This window comes from Solea solea, chromosome 12 (assembly GCF_958295425.1).
Source record: "Solea solea chromosome 12, fSolSol10.1, whole genome shotgun sequence".
NCBI lineage: Eukaryota > Metazoa > Chordata > Actinopteri > Pleuronectiformes > Soleidae > Solea > Solea solea.
In genome coordinates, this window is record NC_081145.1 from 19,977,322 (window position 1) to 19,992,569 (window position 15,248).

Genomic DNA, 15,248 nt, shown 5'->3' on the forward strand with positions numbered 1-15,248 from the left:
CAGCAATTTCATATAAATTATTAATACAGAATCTTTAAATCACTTCATCTTAACCAGTTATCAGCCTATTGGAGAATTTTAAGATCAAATATTTAGGTTTTGATGTCTATAGATTCTCTTAGAATTTCGCCGGGAACAGCTCTGAGGTAAGCAAGTCATTTTAATTAACTTAATTTATTTGTTTATTTTATTATTATTATTGTAATAATGTATATATTGTGTAATAATGTAAATAATATTTTTATGAGTTGTTAATGGTTTTAGACACACTTTAATGTAGTTGTCATCAGTTAGGAGTATTTTCACAGTGCCGTGTTTGAAATTATTTCCATATGGCAGAAATGTAAGAAATGAAGTGCATAATCGCCTGAATGTATGAATTGTTGAACTCATTACCACAGAACGAGCCATTGTTATAGATGCATGTGATGATGTTATCAGAGTTTACACGAAAACAAATCCATATGTTTTACATTTCAGGTGTTTATCTGACTATTGTGAAGGTCCACTCTACTGCATGATGTAAGTTCAACTTCCTCCAGTCATTTTTATTAAAGGTTAAGGTGCATTACATACAATCCAACAAAATCTAAAGAAGACAAACACCAAACAACATTAACAAAATCCAAATCTAAAATGCATTAGTTTTGCGTAGGCTGGTTCATTAACTAACTCAATCAAGCCAGTGTTAGTAAAGTTCCTCTAAAATCAGGCTTGACGTTTGAGTTTTAGTGTTTACCAAATGCACCTGATAGCCTGTAAGGCTTTAGAAAATGTTGTTGTTCTTGGTTGTTATCAGGGTAAAAAGCTCAATTTGTTTAGACACACAAACACCCTGCTTTGTGTGTGCTTTCATGTCAATACTTCTAATATTAAGGGTCCAGTATCTCCTGAAAGAAAGAACTGGTGAGGTTTTTGATTGTTTAAAACGATCCCTTTATATTACACGTTGGAAATATTTTTCTCCCATGGAATCTGCCACAGTTTACTGTATAGTTTATTTGTGCATTACGGCAGAATGGATCAATCAAACACTGTCTCTATGGATGAGTAGCAGTATTCAGTTATAGGTTTTCAGTCTATGACAATATGCAACTTCACCTCTAGATGCCACAAAATCCCACACACTGGTCCTTTAAACTGGGAACACTTAACATTACAACAAAAGGGACAACATTAGCAAGTAATAGATTGGTATTAACAATGTGTGTGAAATAAAGAATAATGAATTTTAATGGTATAATATGGCAATTATCAATTTTCATTCATAAGCATTTTCAGGTGCAGATGTTACACTTAAAGTAATGTTACAGGCTTTTTACCTTGATACTTTACTGCTTGATCCTTATTTACTATCATACTATCACCATATTGTGATTGTATTGTAACATAAAGTTCTACCTTTAAACCAACTGATTTAATATAAATCCAATCCAAATAGGATCTAGAGTAAGAAATACTGTCAGAATAAAACATCCAATGGATTCATTCAAATGCCCTTTTTTATCATGACAATAAATGAACAAATACAGCATTTGTCTGTCGCTGGATCCACCAGAGATGCAGTGACAGAGGTTTCATCCAGCAGCGTGTCACTCAGTGTTCTATTATGGGAAACCTCAGAATGATTTGTGTCTGTATATATATGTATATATATATATATATATATATATATACAGTATATATATTAACTGTTGATTACAAAATCCATCTGTGGTTTCATCACTTCTCTGCTTTTTGTCTATCAGAAGCTCAATGGCGCAGGATGGTACAAAAAAACAATCTTAAAGGGCGGGTTATTTATAATGAGGCACTCTGAGGAAGGGGGCAGATGACACTGTACTGTATTTCATGACCTTGCCAGCTCATTGGTTTGACCAGTAATCCACTTCCATAAAGAGAGAGTACAGGATTTAGAAGGTATCAGAGATTGCAATATATACCTTCTTAACACTTCGTCTGCCTGGAACTCAGTCTGTGTCTGTGGCTCCCTGACAACGCTGCTCGCTTAAAGTAAGAACATCTCTCTCTGCACACAGTTTGGTGTGATTTGAGTGTGTTTAGCAGATCCAGTCTTAAAGTGTGTGGCATTTTCATTGTTTGCAGAGTCCTTGACGTGACTTATTTTGTCTCGTACATGTTCCTTTTACTTCAGTGTTGAGTTGAGGTTTTTGGTGTGAGTGTTTTGCTGACAATTTGATTATTTAGTCATGAGACTCTATGTAGAGGGACGACTGTCGTTCCAGATGGTTAGTGTGTGCTGACGGTAAAATGCCAAAGATTTAGGAGGTTTTGAATTATTTTCATCAGTTATAGAGTTTTACACATTCACATATTTAGTTCCTAATGCTTGGTGTTAAAGAACTTTGCTGCATAAGGAGACACTTTGCCTTTAAGTTGCTTGTATTGCAAAGTTTTATTCTTAATAATGATGATTTGTTAATGTGGAATGTACAATAAAAAGTACTAGTATTTTTTATTGAACTTGTCTTGTTAGTGGGTGTTCTGGAGTTTGAGGGTTGGTGTGCTTGCTCTCTTGGTTGAAAAATGCTTACATGTGTGTGTAGGTGTGCTGCAGTCGTAAAGCTGTGATGTGTGGTCTGGTGATGTAGAGTGCTGTAAGAGAACACCACTACAAGGCATGAACTTGAAAATCGAGCCATCACTGTTTATCCTCCTGTCATCGCCGTGAGTTTCGGGTGGAGAACCTGGACTAATATACAGCGGCTGCCACCCTCTATATCATTCTTCACTTCAGACTTTCCTTAAATCCCCCTCCACCTAACTTTAGCGTGTTTTCTTCTCAAGTGTCCCTTGTCAAAACCAATTCCTACAATAGAGGAGCTTTTATAGCAAATTTCATTTTGATCTGGGGGTTTCTTTGTCTGGGGTTTTGAAATCTTATGGAACAATTTTCTTTGACATATTTTTTTAAGCATCAGTTGCTGTTCTACGTGCTCAATTTTCACTTTTTGTTAAACGTGACTTAAAATATGGTTTATGAGTTTTACAGACCTCAACAAGAACAATAGGATGTTGAGCGAAACAGGAGTTGTTATTTCTATTTTCGATACAACTTTTTAAATGCCATTGAACGTCCTTTTGCCCAGTGGACGGCAGATGGACAGTGTGCATCTGAGGTCAACTCAGCACCAAGTTATTTTTGCGATATGCTCTAATGCCTTGGCTTCCAGAGGTATGGTGTCGAGTTACTGCAAACCCTTCCACGTTCCTCCCTCTGGAAACAATCCTACCCATAGCACCCGAACACTTTCTTAAGACAAGAATCACATCCCAAATTTAACTTTGCTGATATTGTTCAATCACCAGAGGTATACGTTGTCATGTCCACCAGGTTTTGAGTGTCCTGAAATACATTCTTGACCCTGGAGATACCCCCCTTTCCTGGTTTACACTTGACAGCCATTTGTTCATGGCCCAACTATGTGTTTAAGGATGCCTGTAGTGGCAGTCAGTCATCCTTTTCTTTAAAGACAACCCTACCTACTGTCGCTTTTTTTGTTGTTTCCATAATGAAGATGTTATGAACAGCTGTGGCTCCAGGAATAGAGTCTTAATCCACTGTTCTGTCATAGCTCTGAAGCATTACAAGCAGCTCAGGCTCGGAGTATCTGGCCTTCGAGTTCCCCTGGCACTGGCCTCTGTGCCACTCAGACTGTGGTCAAATATTTGTTTGCTCAGTTGAGAGGGATCCGTATATATACACAGAAAAGCTGTGCTCCATTTGACTCTTCAGAGAAAAGTTTGCGATGGTAGATACAGTAGTGCAGCTGTCAGAAGGTCAGAAAATGCGTGAGGTGTGTTCACAGGAAACTGTGGTAAGTAATAGCTGTAAGACGTCGAGCAAACGAGTGATGAAGTAAGATTGCGACTGGACTGGTCACGATGCCCATGATATGCATGTGAGTGTCAGACCGGGACCATGAACAATGGAGGAAGGTGGTCTCTGTCACGTTTACTTAAAAATCACATAGACAGCCAAATGTAGTGATGACACCAGGGTGGAGTTTTGGTAAGAGGACATTTCAGTTTGATGCTGTTAACAATATTCTGCTGGGAAACCTTAGGTCCTGGCATTCACGTGGATGCTACTTTGACACTTAGACCAAGTACAGCCCTCCATGGCAGGTGGGAAAGTTCAAATGTGAGATGAGATTGAGATTTGAAGTAACCTTGTGAACATAATGCGCCTGTTGGCTCATTGCTTAGCCGGCCTAATTAACATGCTGCCGTGTGTTTGTGTGTTCATTTATTTTTACCTACAGTGAGACCTGAAAGCTCATAGCGAACAACAGACTTTTGATTTCTTTTTGCTTGTGGAGAGTTTTCAAAAGCTGCAGCGCAACTCATCAGTGATGTAGATTATTAACATTATTAAATCTTTTCAGAATCTATCGTGACGTTTAGAAAGCACTTTAATGTCCAACTGTCCAGTTTTCTAGATGTGAGAGATGGGGACAGAAAATGTCAAAATAAGACACATCAGAGCAGGAAGTGCAATCACACAAAACTTTATAGGATGTTTTAGATGTATGTGTTGTATGAAGTGGTGGACAAATGCCCTCAATCCTCCCCTTTTTTTTTTTTTTTTTCCAGTATAGAAAGGAAGGATCCTGCAGCAAACATGGCAAACCCTGAGTAAGTTGATATCATTAAATATATAAACAGTAGATTATTGTGCAGGTTTTGTCTCTTTGACACATGAATGTCTTACAATGGCTGATGGGCCAAGGAGCAATTAGTTAAATGTTCATTGAACCTTTGCTTTTATTTGTTCAGGTTTTTTTTACTGGAGCAAAGACCTTGTTATTACATAAATACTATAAATCCATTTAGTAACTCAAATGTATCATCAGTGCATGATTCTGATACACTTTTGGTTTATTTCCTGTCCATTGCTGCTGTTAAAGTTTAATAAATCTACTTCTGTCTGCAGGAAGAGGCTGTCTGCGAGACGTAAGCATACTCTGAAGGTAAGAAATGACAGACGAGGCGAAATGTTGCTGGATGATTTCAGCTGCATTGACTTCAGTTTGTATAACCATGTGATCCACAGAGTTGTATGCTGGTGGTGGCCAATAATTTGTTGGATGCTGAAGCAGGAGTAAAGGCTGGGGAAAGGGAAACATTTCTGGCAGAGAAATGCCCTCCTCTGGAGCTGCCATACGACCACGACGAGCTGATGGTGAGACCAACTAGTCCTGCTCCGAGTGGTTGTTCTGTGTGTGATGCAGTCACATGGAAGGTTTTAAAGCCAAGTCATGCATGTTCTCAAAAAAATCTCACAAATAACTGATTCTGTTTTGTGGGATTAACAGAAGAAGACGAAAACAAAACCATTACAAAGAAAAATAAAAGTACATTTTTCTCTTCAGGAACTTTGCAAGAAACTCCATGAGCAGATTGACATCAGTGAAGAGGAGAGATACAGCATAGAGTTCAAGCTGAACATGGTTCTCAATGAGGTAAGGCGTGTTTTCAAGTCACCCAGGTTATTGCAAATTGACTCACATATGAGCTAATATTTTTATTTTATTTTATTTTTCTTATTTGAAGATGCTGGGGCTGTGTTCATTTCATGTCATCTTTTGTCTGACCTTCAGCAAACGTCCTGTCCATTTTATCACTTTGCATTCCCCTCATAAACACCTTTGTTGAGTCAATCTCAGACAGACCTTCTATTTGTGGAGCTATTTTCAACAGAAACTTAACACAATGTTAAAATGAAAAGAAGAGAGTGCAGGCAGGGACGAGCGTCAGGGGTGACGTGTGACAGAAGGATGGCAACAAAAGTGAAAGGGAAAGTTTAAAAGACAGGAGGCGAAGCTGAAGGTGGTAGAGCTTAAGAGTTTTGTTGGGAGTCACCAGGATGGACAGGATTAGAAATGAGTATATAACCTGAGCTGTCCCTCATATATTATATGAGGGACAGCTCAGGTTGAATAGTTTGAAAATAAAGTAAGAGTGGCAGGAGAGGGCAAGATGGAGGCAGATGACGTTTTTTCTTTACATAATTGGGAAAATAAAGATCTGTTTGTTTGTTTTTAACCTTAGTATAAAGTCATTCTATTACATGCATGTGTCCACTACCATGGAGTCCACCATGCTGTTCTACCATGTTTGTTAGTGGTTTCAATTATGCAACTTCACCTCTAGATTTCACAAAATTCTACACAGTGTACCCTTAACACTTCATATCATATGTTCATATAATGTTGTCTCTTATTTCCTCCTAAAGGTCAGAGATCTCAACATCAAGATTGTGGATCTGAGAGGAAAGTTCAAGAGACCTCGGTTGAAGAAAGTGCGTATGTCTGCTGATGCCATGCTGAAGGCTCTGCTGGGCTCCAAGCACACGGTCAACATGGACCTGAGGGCCAACCTGAAGCAGGTCAAGAAGGAGGTCAAAGAGGAGGTGAGCCCTCGTCATCCCAGTAGTCTGCCGACTCAGATCTCCATGGATATTTTGTCATCCAGGTTTATTTACATCCATTTCAGCAAAAAAAAAAAAAATCAACAATAGATAAACCTGTAAAATACAGATTAATTTCAGCAGCAATTAAGACATGGCTTCAGTTCCTCATCCAGATTGCATCTGGGGTGCGGGTGGAAGTGTACCCCTGAAACAATCCTGGGCGCAAGTGTTCCCGTGCCAACAGTTCCACTTGCGTGATGCTTCCTTTTACACTTTCTCTTAACCATATGAAAAATAAAAGTGGTTGCACATTTTTGTGGTCTATCACATCTAGAATTATTTAAATTAGTATTTGGTGCAGTATTAGACAGTGCCCTTCTAAACACTGAGCTAATATATGAAATATTTAAAAGAACCAGTTATGTTTTTTTACATTTACATTTACAGAACTGTCAGATTCTTTTTCATGAAACTTATATTACCTGAGAAGGTATAGTGGAGAGCTGCCTGCTGATATTAAGAAAGCACTTGGACACATGGTGGTGCTGTAACTAAAGATCAGACATCCAGTTTTGGACAGCCACACTGGAGTGTGATCAACATGAAATGTGCCCCCACACACACACACACACACACACAACCCTACAGAAAAGCCTCTCGGACCCTTTGATACTTCAAATAATGTAATAACTCTGAATTTTGACTACAGCCTTGATGGGCTGAAGGACAGTTGACTGTCCTACCATTTCATTAATAAACATTAGACAAAATATTGGAACAAGCATCAAACTCCATCCATCCATCCATTTTCTACCTCTTTATCCCCCACATGAGGGTTGCGGGGGGTTCTGTGCCTATCTCAGCTGACAGGTGGGGTAGAGACAAACCACCATTCACTCTCACACCTACAGTCAATTTGGAGTGTCCAATTGACCTCATCCCCAAGCATCAACTCTTTCTTTTATTATAAGAAACGTTAAAAATTATATAATGTAGATACTAGTACAATATGACATACTTCTACATTCAGATTTGGATTGAGTAAAATTTCATTGTCAGCTAAATCTACTGTATAAATTCATTATAATGTGTACAATGTATTCACTGAGCTTTTATGACTGATAAACTATTCTATCTCACATTATCAGTTTGATCTAGTCCAATGGTTCCACACTTATGGATCCTAATGTGAGGGGTTCAGAGATTTGAAAAGAAAAATCACTGTGAACAATGCATAGATCACAAACATGGAACTCATGAAGGTACCTTTGTAACTGTAACTGTAACTGTAACTGCAGTGGAAGGTGCAGAAGTGTTTTCTTTCAAATCACTTTTATTTTGAAGTTACAGTATTACAGCTTTACCTGGGGGGGGGGGGAAATAACCATTTACTTTTTAAAATCATTTGTATAATTTACTTTTGAAACATTTCTTGCTAAACTCATGTTAACAGGTCCTTCATATACAAACTAAATTGAATGTGTTTGTTCACAGGACAAGCAGCTGCGTGACGTGGGAGACTGGCGTAAGAACATTGAAGACAAGTCTGATAGGAAGAAGATGTTTGATAGTTAAACGTCAACTTGATTGTTTGTCGGGTTTTAAGTGATTTTCAGGACAGAATTCAGGTCTCGCGTCTTTGTAACTGAATAGTTTTGTTCCAGATGCTTCATATCCAGACAGACGTAACGTCACATTGATAAACAGCTTCTGATATGGTACGGCAAGTGTTGAATGGCCTTAATCTTCTAAATCATAGAAGAATTAAGTTTTCTTTTTTTTTATTTTGATCTAGTGCGTGAGCTGAATTATATAACTGAGATAGATGGGATTAAGGTAGGTTATCGTTTCTTTTTTTTTTAGTTCTGTAATTTCTGGATATCTCACTGTTGAACAAAACTCTTCAGCTGAATTTATTTAAGTTGCCCTCTGCTTTTGCCTGTGTTGGCACCGTGCTGTGATTTATTTGTACTGTATGTTTTTAAAGCCAGTACACGGGTAGTGAATCAAACCTGCTTGTGATCCGATTTGTCTTTCTGCATAAAAATTGTCTCAATATCTGCAAGCGATCGTCCTCTAAACCTGCACTAAATGCATTTCTGTTCCATTTACATTTCCCCACTGAACACTGAAACAGAATCGCTGGAATTTTTATTTTAAAAGTTGAAGAAATCGATATCATTTTGTTGTGACCTCTCATGGTAATTCTTTTCTAAAAAGTCTCAAATATTTTCCATTGTAAAAACATGTATCAAGGCACTTTCTTTAAGAGAATGTGGGATTTTTCTTTGACTTTTTCTGCATAAGAAACACTTGATTTGTGTCCTTCAAAATGTCTTGTGCATTAAAAGGTAGAAAATAAAACTAACATGAAATTCCATCCAGCGATGCAAACCTAATCCACTCAATCCAACATTTTGAACACTCCTGTTTTTGCATGATATGATCGGAAGTTATTGAACCATGTTTGGTGCATGAAACTAAGGATGTGCATTAAACTGATGCCAAGTATGTAAAGTGATGGAGAAACACAAGAGGAACATAATGAGTTGTGCATTAGTGTAGCGAGCCAGCAGTGAAAAGTGTATATGAAACAAAGGTCACCTGATAAAAACATTATACTCCAGTGTCCAGTCTGTACTCAACATCATGTTCAAACCCAAATGTGATTGTCTGATCTTGTCTTGGTGCTGTCACATTAAAATAAAAAAAACTACATGTTAATCTTGTCGTGTTGAATCTCTTCCCACTTCACAAAGCTGCAAAAACCTGAAACTCTCTCTTTTTTAAGATGACTGCTTGAGACTTAACCCTCTACTCTTCAGATGACATTCATCTCCACCCAATGGCATGCACATTTTAGGAACATACTGTAGTTTTACTATTAATAACTTTCATCTAAATAAATACTTAATTTTGGTGACTTCCACTGGTGAATGTCTATGTGTCTGTGATTATTGAACAAAGTGCATGGAAACATCTTCACATACGGTGAGTTGTTTACTTAAGTATCATTGTTTTTTAATGTTAGTCCTGTTTCAGACATTGATCACTTTTTTTTTTTTGCAGGACAGAAAACAACAACAAGACATGATAAGCAGCAGCAGGTCATTGGTGGTATGTTCATTCGATTTCCTTACAGCCAATAATATGAATATGAATGCTGATGGGGTGGTAGTTTTAGCTGCAGCTCCTTTGGTCGGCTAGAGGCTCTTATATCCACACAGTCGCCGGGTCATTCATAAGCTGTGTAGCTATTTAGTTTCATGTTTCCATGCAGTGGTGTCAGGCAGTCAATAACAATGTGTGCATTAAGGGATTTGGTGGGCTCAAGTTAAAGGAACCTGGGGGCCCTACATCAAACCAGACCCCCCAAACCGCATCCCCAACATATAATATCAAATCACAAATGTGTCTGCTTTTTATGTGACAGGTTTAACAGAAGCTAGTTAACAGACAAACTGATAACCAGCCAATTCTTCTGTTAATACCAATACAAACTAAGTTGTTCAGTCTAGCACAATCACTGCGGTGTCCACTTTGTAGCCATATCATAGAATGCACACTAGCTACAGGCAACTGTCCCCCTGTCAGCTGCTTTCCATATCAACAGTGCACAGCCTTAACAATGTCCTGTGTATTTGTCATCCAGTTGCTCAGAGTTACTGTAGGTTATATTTGACCTGTGATGTTGGCGGTATCATGTTCTCAGTCAGAGAACAGCTGCCCCTTCATGTAGACTGCCCAGCCAGAATTAGAATGGAGAGAGAGACCAGGAGTGCCATCTGCAGAGGGGTGGGTAGTAACAACAGTTTGCCTTTTACCATGTCCACTACACTGGAACCTGTGGTAAAATACTGTGCACTCGTACGTACAGTGTAAAGCACCTTTTCAAACCTTCTCACCTCTGACTTCTTTTGGACAGGAGGTGAACTTGTTTCTGTCCCGTGTGGAGCTGAACATGAATAAACACTACCTCCAGGTCACACAGGTAAGAATCCCATAGAAAACATACAACAACATGGATGCTAAAAGTACTTGTTGTTTCTATGAATATTTAGCTGTAAATGTAATTTACAACTCTTTAAATGACATTCCACTTACATCCTGCAAACATGATAATTGTGTTTTCATGTGCATCTCTGTGTGAATACCAGGGTAATGACAGGTGCTTCACCGAAAAGGGTTGATTCCTGTTATTGTGTCATTCACCCGTCCATGGATATTCGAGTTAACAGGCTTGGGTTTGCCTGGGTTTGCCCAGGGATCCCCAGATGTTTCCAGGCTAGATGGGATATGCAATCCCTCCTGGTGGGTTCTGGGTCTGCATCAAGGTCTCTTCCTAGCTGGATGACCCTTAAAAACCTCCAGCAGGAAGCTCTCAGGAGGGAAGGAGGAGGAGCTGTACTCAGAGTTCCCTCTGATTGTCTGAACTCCTCCCCCTGTTTCTGAGGCTGAGCCCAGACACCCTACAGGTGAAACCAGCCATTTTGGCTCTATCTGTGATCTCACTCATTATAAGTGTTAAATCATGTTTATTACAGACTGTATCCATAAATACCCACTGGAGACAATGGTACTGCTTATAATCGCATGGTGAACCAAGTTTTAAAGATGAGCAAATAGACACATATCTGTCACACCTATCATTTTGAATTAGTTAATGACTCATTTTCAAGTGCTGCTCTTTTGGTTGTATGCATGTTATTTAAATTATTATTATAATTAATTATTTTAATTGATTATTATTTAATTAATCTTAACTTAAATGTATGGGGACCCAAAAACAACCTCCTGCGACCCATTTGCAGGTTCCGACCCCGTCTTTGGGAATCACTGGTGAAAAGTGCCTGCCTGATTGCTCTAAACTGCAGTGCAGACACATCTTTACAACAAATGTTTCACAAAGACAAAGCTTTACTTTTAGCCGCGACGTAAAGTTATGCAGCTGTAGACAGATTATCACTTTTGGTGTGACACCTATCACCACAGCTAAGGCTGCAGACTAGCAGGGTTTATTTCTGCAGCGTAGGAATCCATAAAAGTTATAGGCTAGATAAGCTCTCCGCTATTTGCTGCTGTGTGAGTGACATGCACAAACGATGAGCCAGTGACGGTGGATATAAATCAGAGGGAAAACTAGGCTAATGCGCGAGTGAGTTAGGTTTTAATGCAGATTGATAATTACAGTTCAATGTGAGACCAGTTTGACCGCAGATTATTTCCATGCAATCGGAAACGTCGTGAAGCATAAAATACAGGGTTTAAAGGGAAGTCGGATTTCTGACAATGAGACACAATTCTAGGAGAAGATGTGAATGTCATTGAAGCAGCTGTATTTATATATTTATGTCTATCCTCGTCTTTCGTCAAGCCTGCTGGCTGCTGGTGCAGACCTGATTTAGACTTTACTAAAGAGAAAGAATGTTAAAGAGGAGGTGAGTTTCCTCTCGCGAAGGTGTAAAGTGACACATGCTGAGAAACACTCACAGCTCTTGCTGGGCAAATTATCAACTCTAATGTAGGCGTCATGTTGGTCTGCTGGGAGCCACATCAGAGCAACAGTGGTGCCATTTATTGGCATGAACTTCAGCCAGTGGTTTTATTTTATGCCACTTATTTCTCATTTTTAAAATCATTAAAAAACAAAACAAAAAAAACACTGCGTTAAATCACCACAACACCACTTTAAATGTAAATATTACAGTAATTAAAACAGGAAGCAGCACTCAGGTGTCAGTGTTAATGGCTGCAGTTCTTCAGATGGCCACTAGATGCTGCTCTTGATTACAAAAGATGGAGTGAAGAAAATATATCTGTCTGTCTGTCTTAAGATATCTATCTTTCTGTCTGTCTGTCTAAGTGTATCTATCTATCTATATGTCTGTCTTTCTGTCTGCCTGTCTAAGTGTATCTGTCTATCTGTCTGTCCAAGTGTATCTATCTTTCTGTCTGTCTATCCAAATCTATCTATCTGTCTGTCTGTCTGTCTGTCTGTCTGTCTGTCTGTCTATCTATCTATCTATCTATCTATCTGTCTGTCTGTCTATCTATCTATCTATCTATCTATCTATCTGACCAGATGGAGAGTGGATCTAAACAAAGCAGTAGTAATTTGTGGATTCTGAATCCAGCTCCGTGTAAACATACACACATATGTATACATTCTTTCACATAGTGAGGAAAGGCCACATGCTTTACTTGCCTTTCCAAACTGGGAAATGCCACAAAGAGCATGCTTGAGGCTTGAGTTGTAGGCTGGACCCATCAGTCCCTGTCTCTGTGGCACAAACATGAACCCGACACCTCCACCATCACTATTCAGCCATCACATTCCCACCATGACTCAGACTCCATCATCTCTGCAATTGGCACTCACATCTGTCACCACCTCTTCCCTCAGCCCCTCCATACCATAGTGTGATCTGCCGAATGTTTACGCACTCTGATTACACTTTCTTTAAGGTAATTGGTGTTTGAAACAATGTTGAAGTTGGCTTCCAGACTCAGAAGTGAAACTTACAACGATTGTGCCCCATGCATTTTAACATCAGTAACGCGTGTGAAAAGCCAACAACCCTGAACTTAAGCATCGTGTTTCACAGTGCAGTACCTGATATGAAGTGATCACTATACAAGTGCAACCCGTTGCCTGCAATGTTTTCATCACTCCTCCGTCTTATGTGTTTGGTTTGAGTGTGTTTTATAGCAATGATCCACCTCTGCTGTCTCCGGATGTTGGTGATCTGGTAAAATGCTCTTGGCTATCCCCAGCTATCCCCCATCTTAACTTTGTTTGGTGAAGGGACGAGTTGTCTGGCATATTGCCTGGTTATATGTACGTTTCTTACCAAAATGGTGATGTTTTGGTTGCATTGAGACACCTGTCCTTGTTTATTCTGCGGATATAATGACAAAAGGCAAAGCTCGCTGAAATATTTTGCATACACGTTCAATGTCAAACATGGTTTTAAAATTTTAAAAGCAGATCACTGTCGCTATCTTCACACTTGAGCTCCCCCTCCTCATGTCACTTACATTGGCATGTAGCAGGCTGTGAATGTTAATACAGGACCTTTAGGGTCATGCCTGAAAAGTAGCAGTGGCTATATGGAAGAATATAATGTGCATCCCACATGAGAAATTGTCATTCATCAAGATCCATAAACTTTTTTACAGTCTCTTGTTATGTTCTTGCAGTTTTCAAAGGCCTATTGACGACATCTGCACCAATTTCTTCTTTTTACCCTTAATGATAGCTCCCCTCTTTACTGGAAGAGCAGCTGTGGATATAGTCCACATTTTTATGTCCCCAACAACACAGCCACTAGAATCAAGAAGAATCTCTTTTGAGTTTTCATGTCAAAGGGAAGAGTGAAGTGAGGGATACCTTCAAATTCACCAATAAATGTTGCTAAATCGTGATACGCCCCAGCAGTTACCAGCTGACAGCCGGCTGGCATCAATCTACTCATCCACTCTGACACCATTGAAATAAAACTCCTCACTTCCTTACTAATTTCTAAGTTGCCTCACACCACCGTACTGGCAAAGCTCTGCCATCACCACCCCAGCCTTCATCTTTTCTAGATATATCTAGAATCTTTTTCAATCTAAGGGAGCGTCCAAGTCCAAATATAATTCCATTAGTTGTAATAAATGGTTAAATTATGACCAGAGTTAGTTCCTAATTTGTTTATGTCACTGCCTGGACATGAGAAACTTTGTTATCTTGTAATATTTTACTGTAAAGCACTTTCCATAGATCCACGACATCTAGATCCATAGATCCTATGTCGTGGACGCTACTGAGGTGCAGCAGTGTGACATTAAGAGTGCAACAATATAGCCTCGGCACCACAAGTCTGATGTCTGTAGCTATGCTATGGTTCGAATCACCTCTTTTGTTCAAATTAAATCACATTGTCTAAGTCACTCGTGATTACACATTCTTCCATTATCAGCTTCTATTGGACCAAATCTAGTATTTCAAACTAAGCAGAACCTTCACCTGAGACAAAACAGGTCAGAAAACACAGACTGACATGCAAACTCCAATGAGTAATTCAGTATACAATGATAATGTTGGGTCTGTAAACAGTTACCTGCATATGGGGAGTACTCGTGCAGTACACGTCTCCCTGAGGGAATGTTTTCATGAAACAGTCGTAACGTAACATTATCCTCATGGAAAACATGCCTTGCTGCTTACCTGAAATCATGCCCATCTTTTTTTATAGCACAAGTGTTAATATGAGAGGGAGCTCTGCAGCCTTAGAAAGGTCTGGAAGCGATTCTGGAAACAGATGCACGGCTCAGAGCGGCAACCCAAGATGAAACGTTAACCAGTCAGCTGGCAATCACTTGATATTTATAGACTGCATACAAGCAAGCTTTGTAAGCACTTAACTTGGAGAAATATTTAACAGTGATCTCTTTCGCTCGAGATCTAGCTCAACTTGCGCGTGTTGTGTTCTGGGTACGTGAGATGATGGGCTGTCGTTTGATGATTGATTCAAATACCTTTTTATGCTCTGTGAAATTATGAACAAGTCACTTTTGGAGAATGTTGACTGCATTGGATAATTCAAGTATTTCAAAAGTTTTGACTTTTGTCAGTTATTGGTCATATTAGTTGTAGGTATTGTAATAATGATGATCGAAAAATGTCCCTTGAGATGAAGCATCACTGAAAAGAGGCAGTTTAAACCCTCAATCAACATCCAAGCCCAGTGAAGAAGATGCATATGTATATATCTACAATTCCTAATCAGGAATATTTAGGGATTTATTTCTGTTCACAAGGATAACA

The 15,248-nt window shown here is 39.1% G+C and overlaps 1 protein-coding gene across 1 annotated transcript in view; it reads left to right on the plus strand.

The window, feature by feature from the left end:
• Positions 1-9,160, plus strand: part of LOC131469481 (troponin I, fast skeletal muscle-like) — a 145,771-nt gene extending 136,611 nt beyond the window's left edge. The window contains exons 2-7 of the mRNA XM_058644431.1: positions 4,623-4,659; positions 4,958-4,994; positions 5,078-5,206; positions 5,397-5,486; positions 6,260-6,436; positions 7,931-9,160. Coding sequence (XP_058500414.1) covers positions 4,646-4,659; positions 4,958-4,994; positions 5,078-5,206; positions 5,397-5,486; positions 6,260-6,436; positions 7,931-8,011 — 528 coding nt within the window. The 5' untranslated portion in view covers positions 4,623-4,645 and the 3' untranslated portion in view covers positions 8,012-9,160. The remainder of the gene's footprint in view (positions 1-4,622; positions 4,660-4,957; positions 4,995-5,077; positions 5,207-5,396; positions 5,487-6,259; positions 6,437-7,930) is intronic.
• The last annotated feature ends 6,088 nt before the right edge of the window (positions 9,161-15,248 follow it).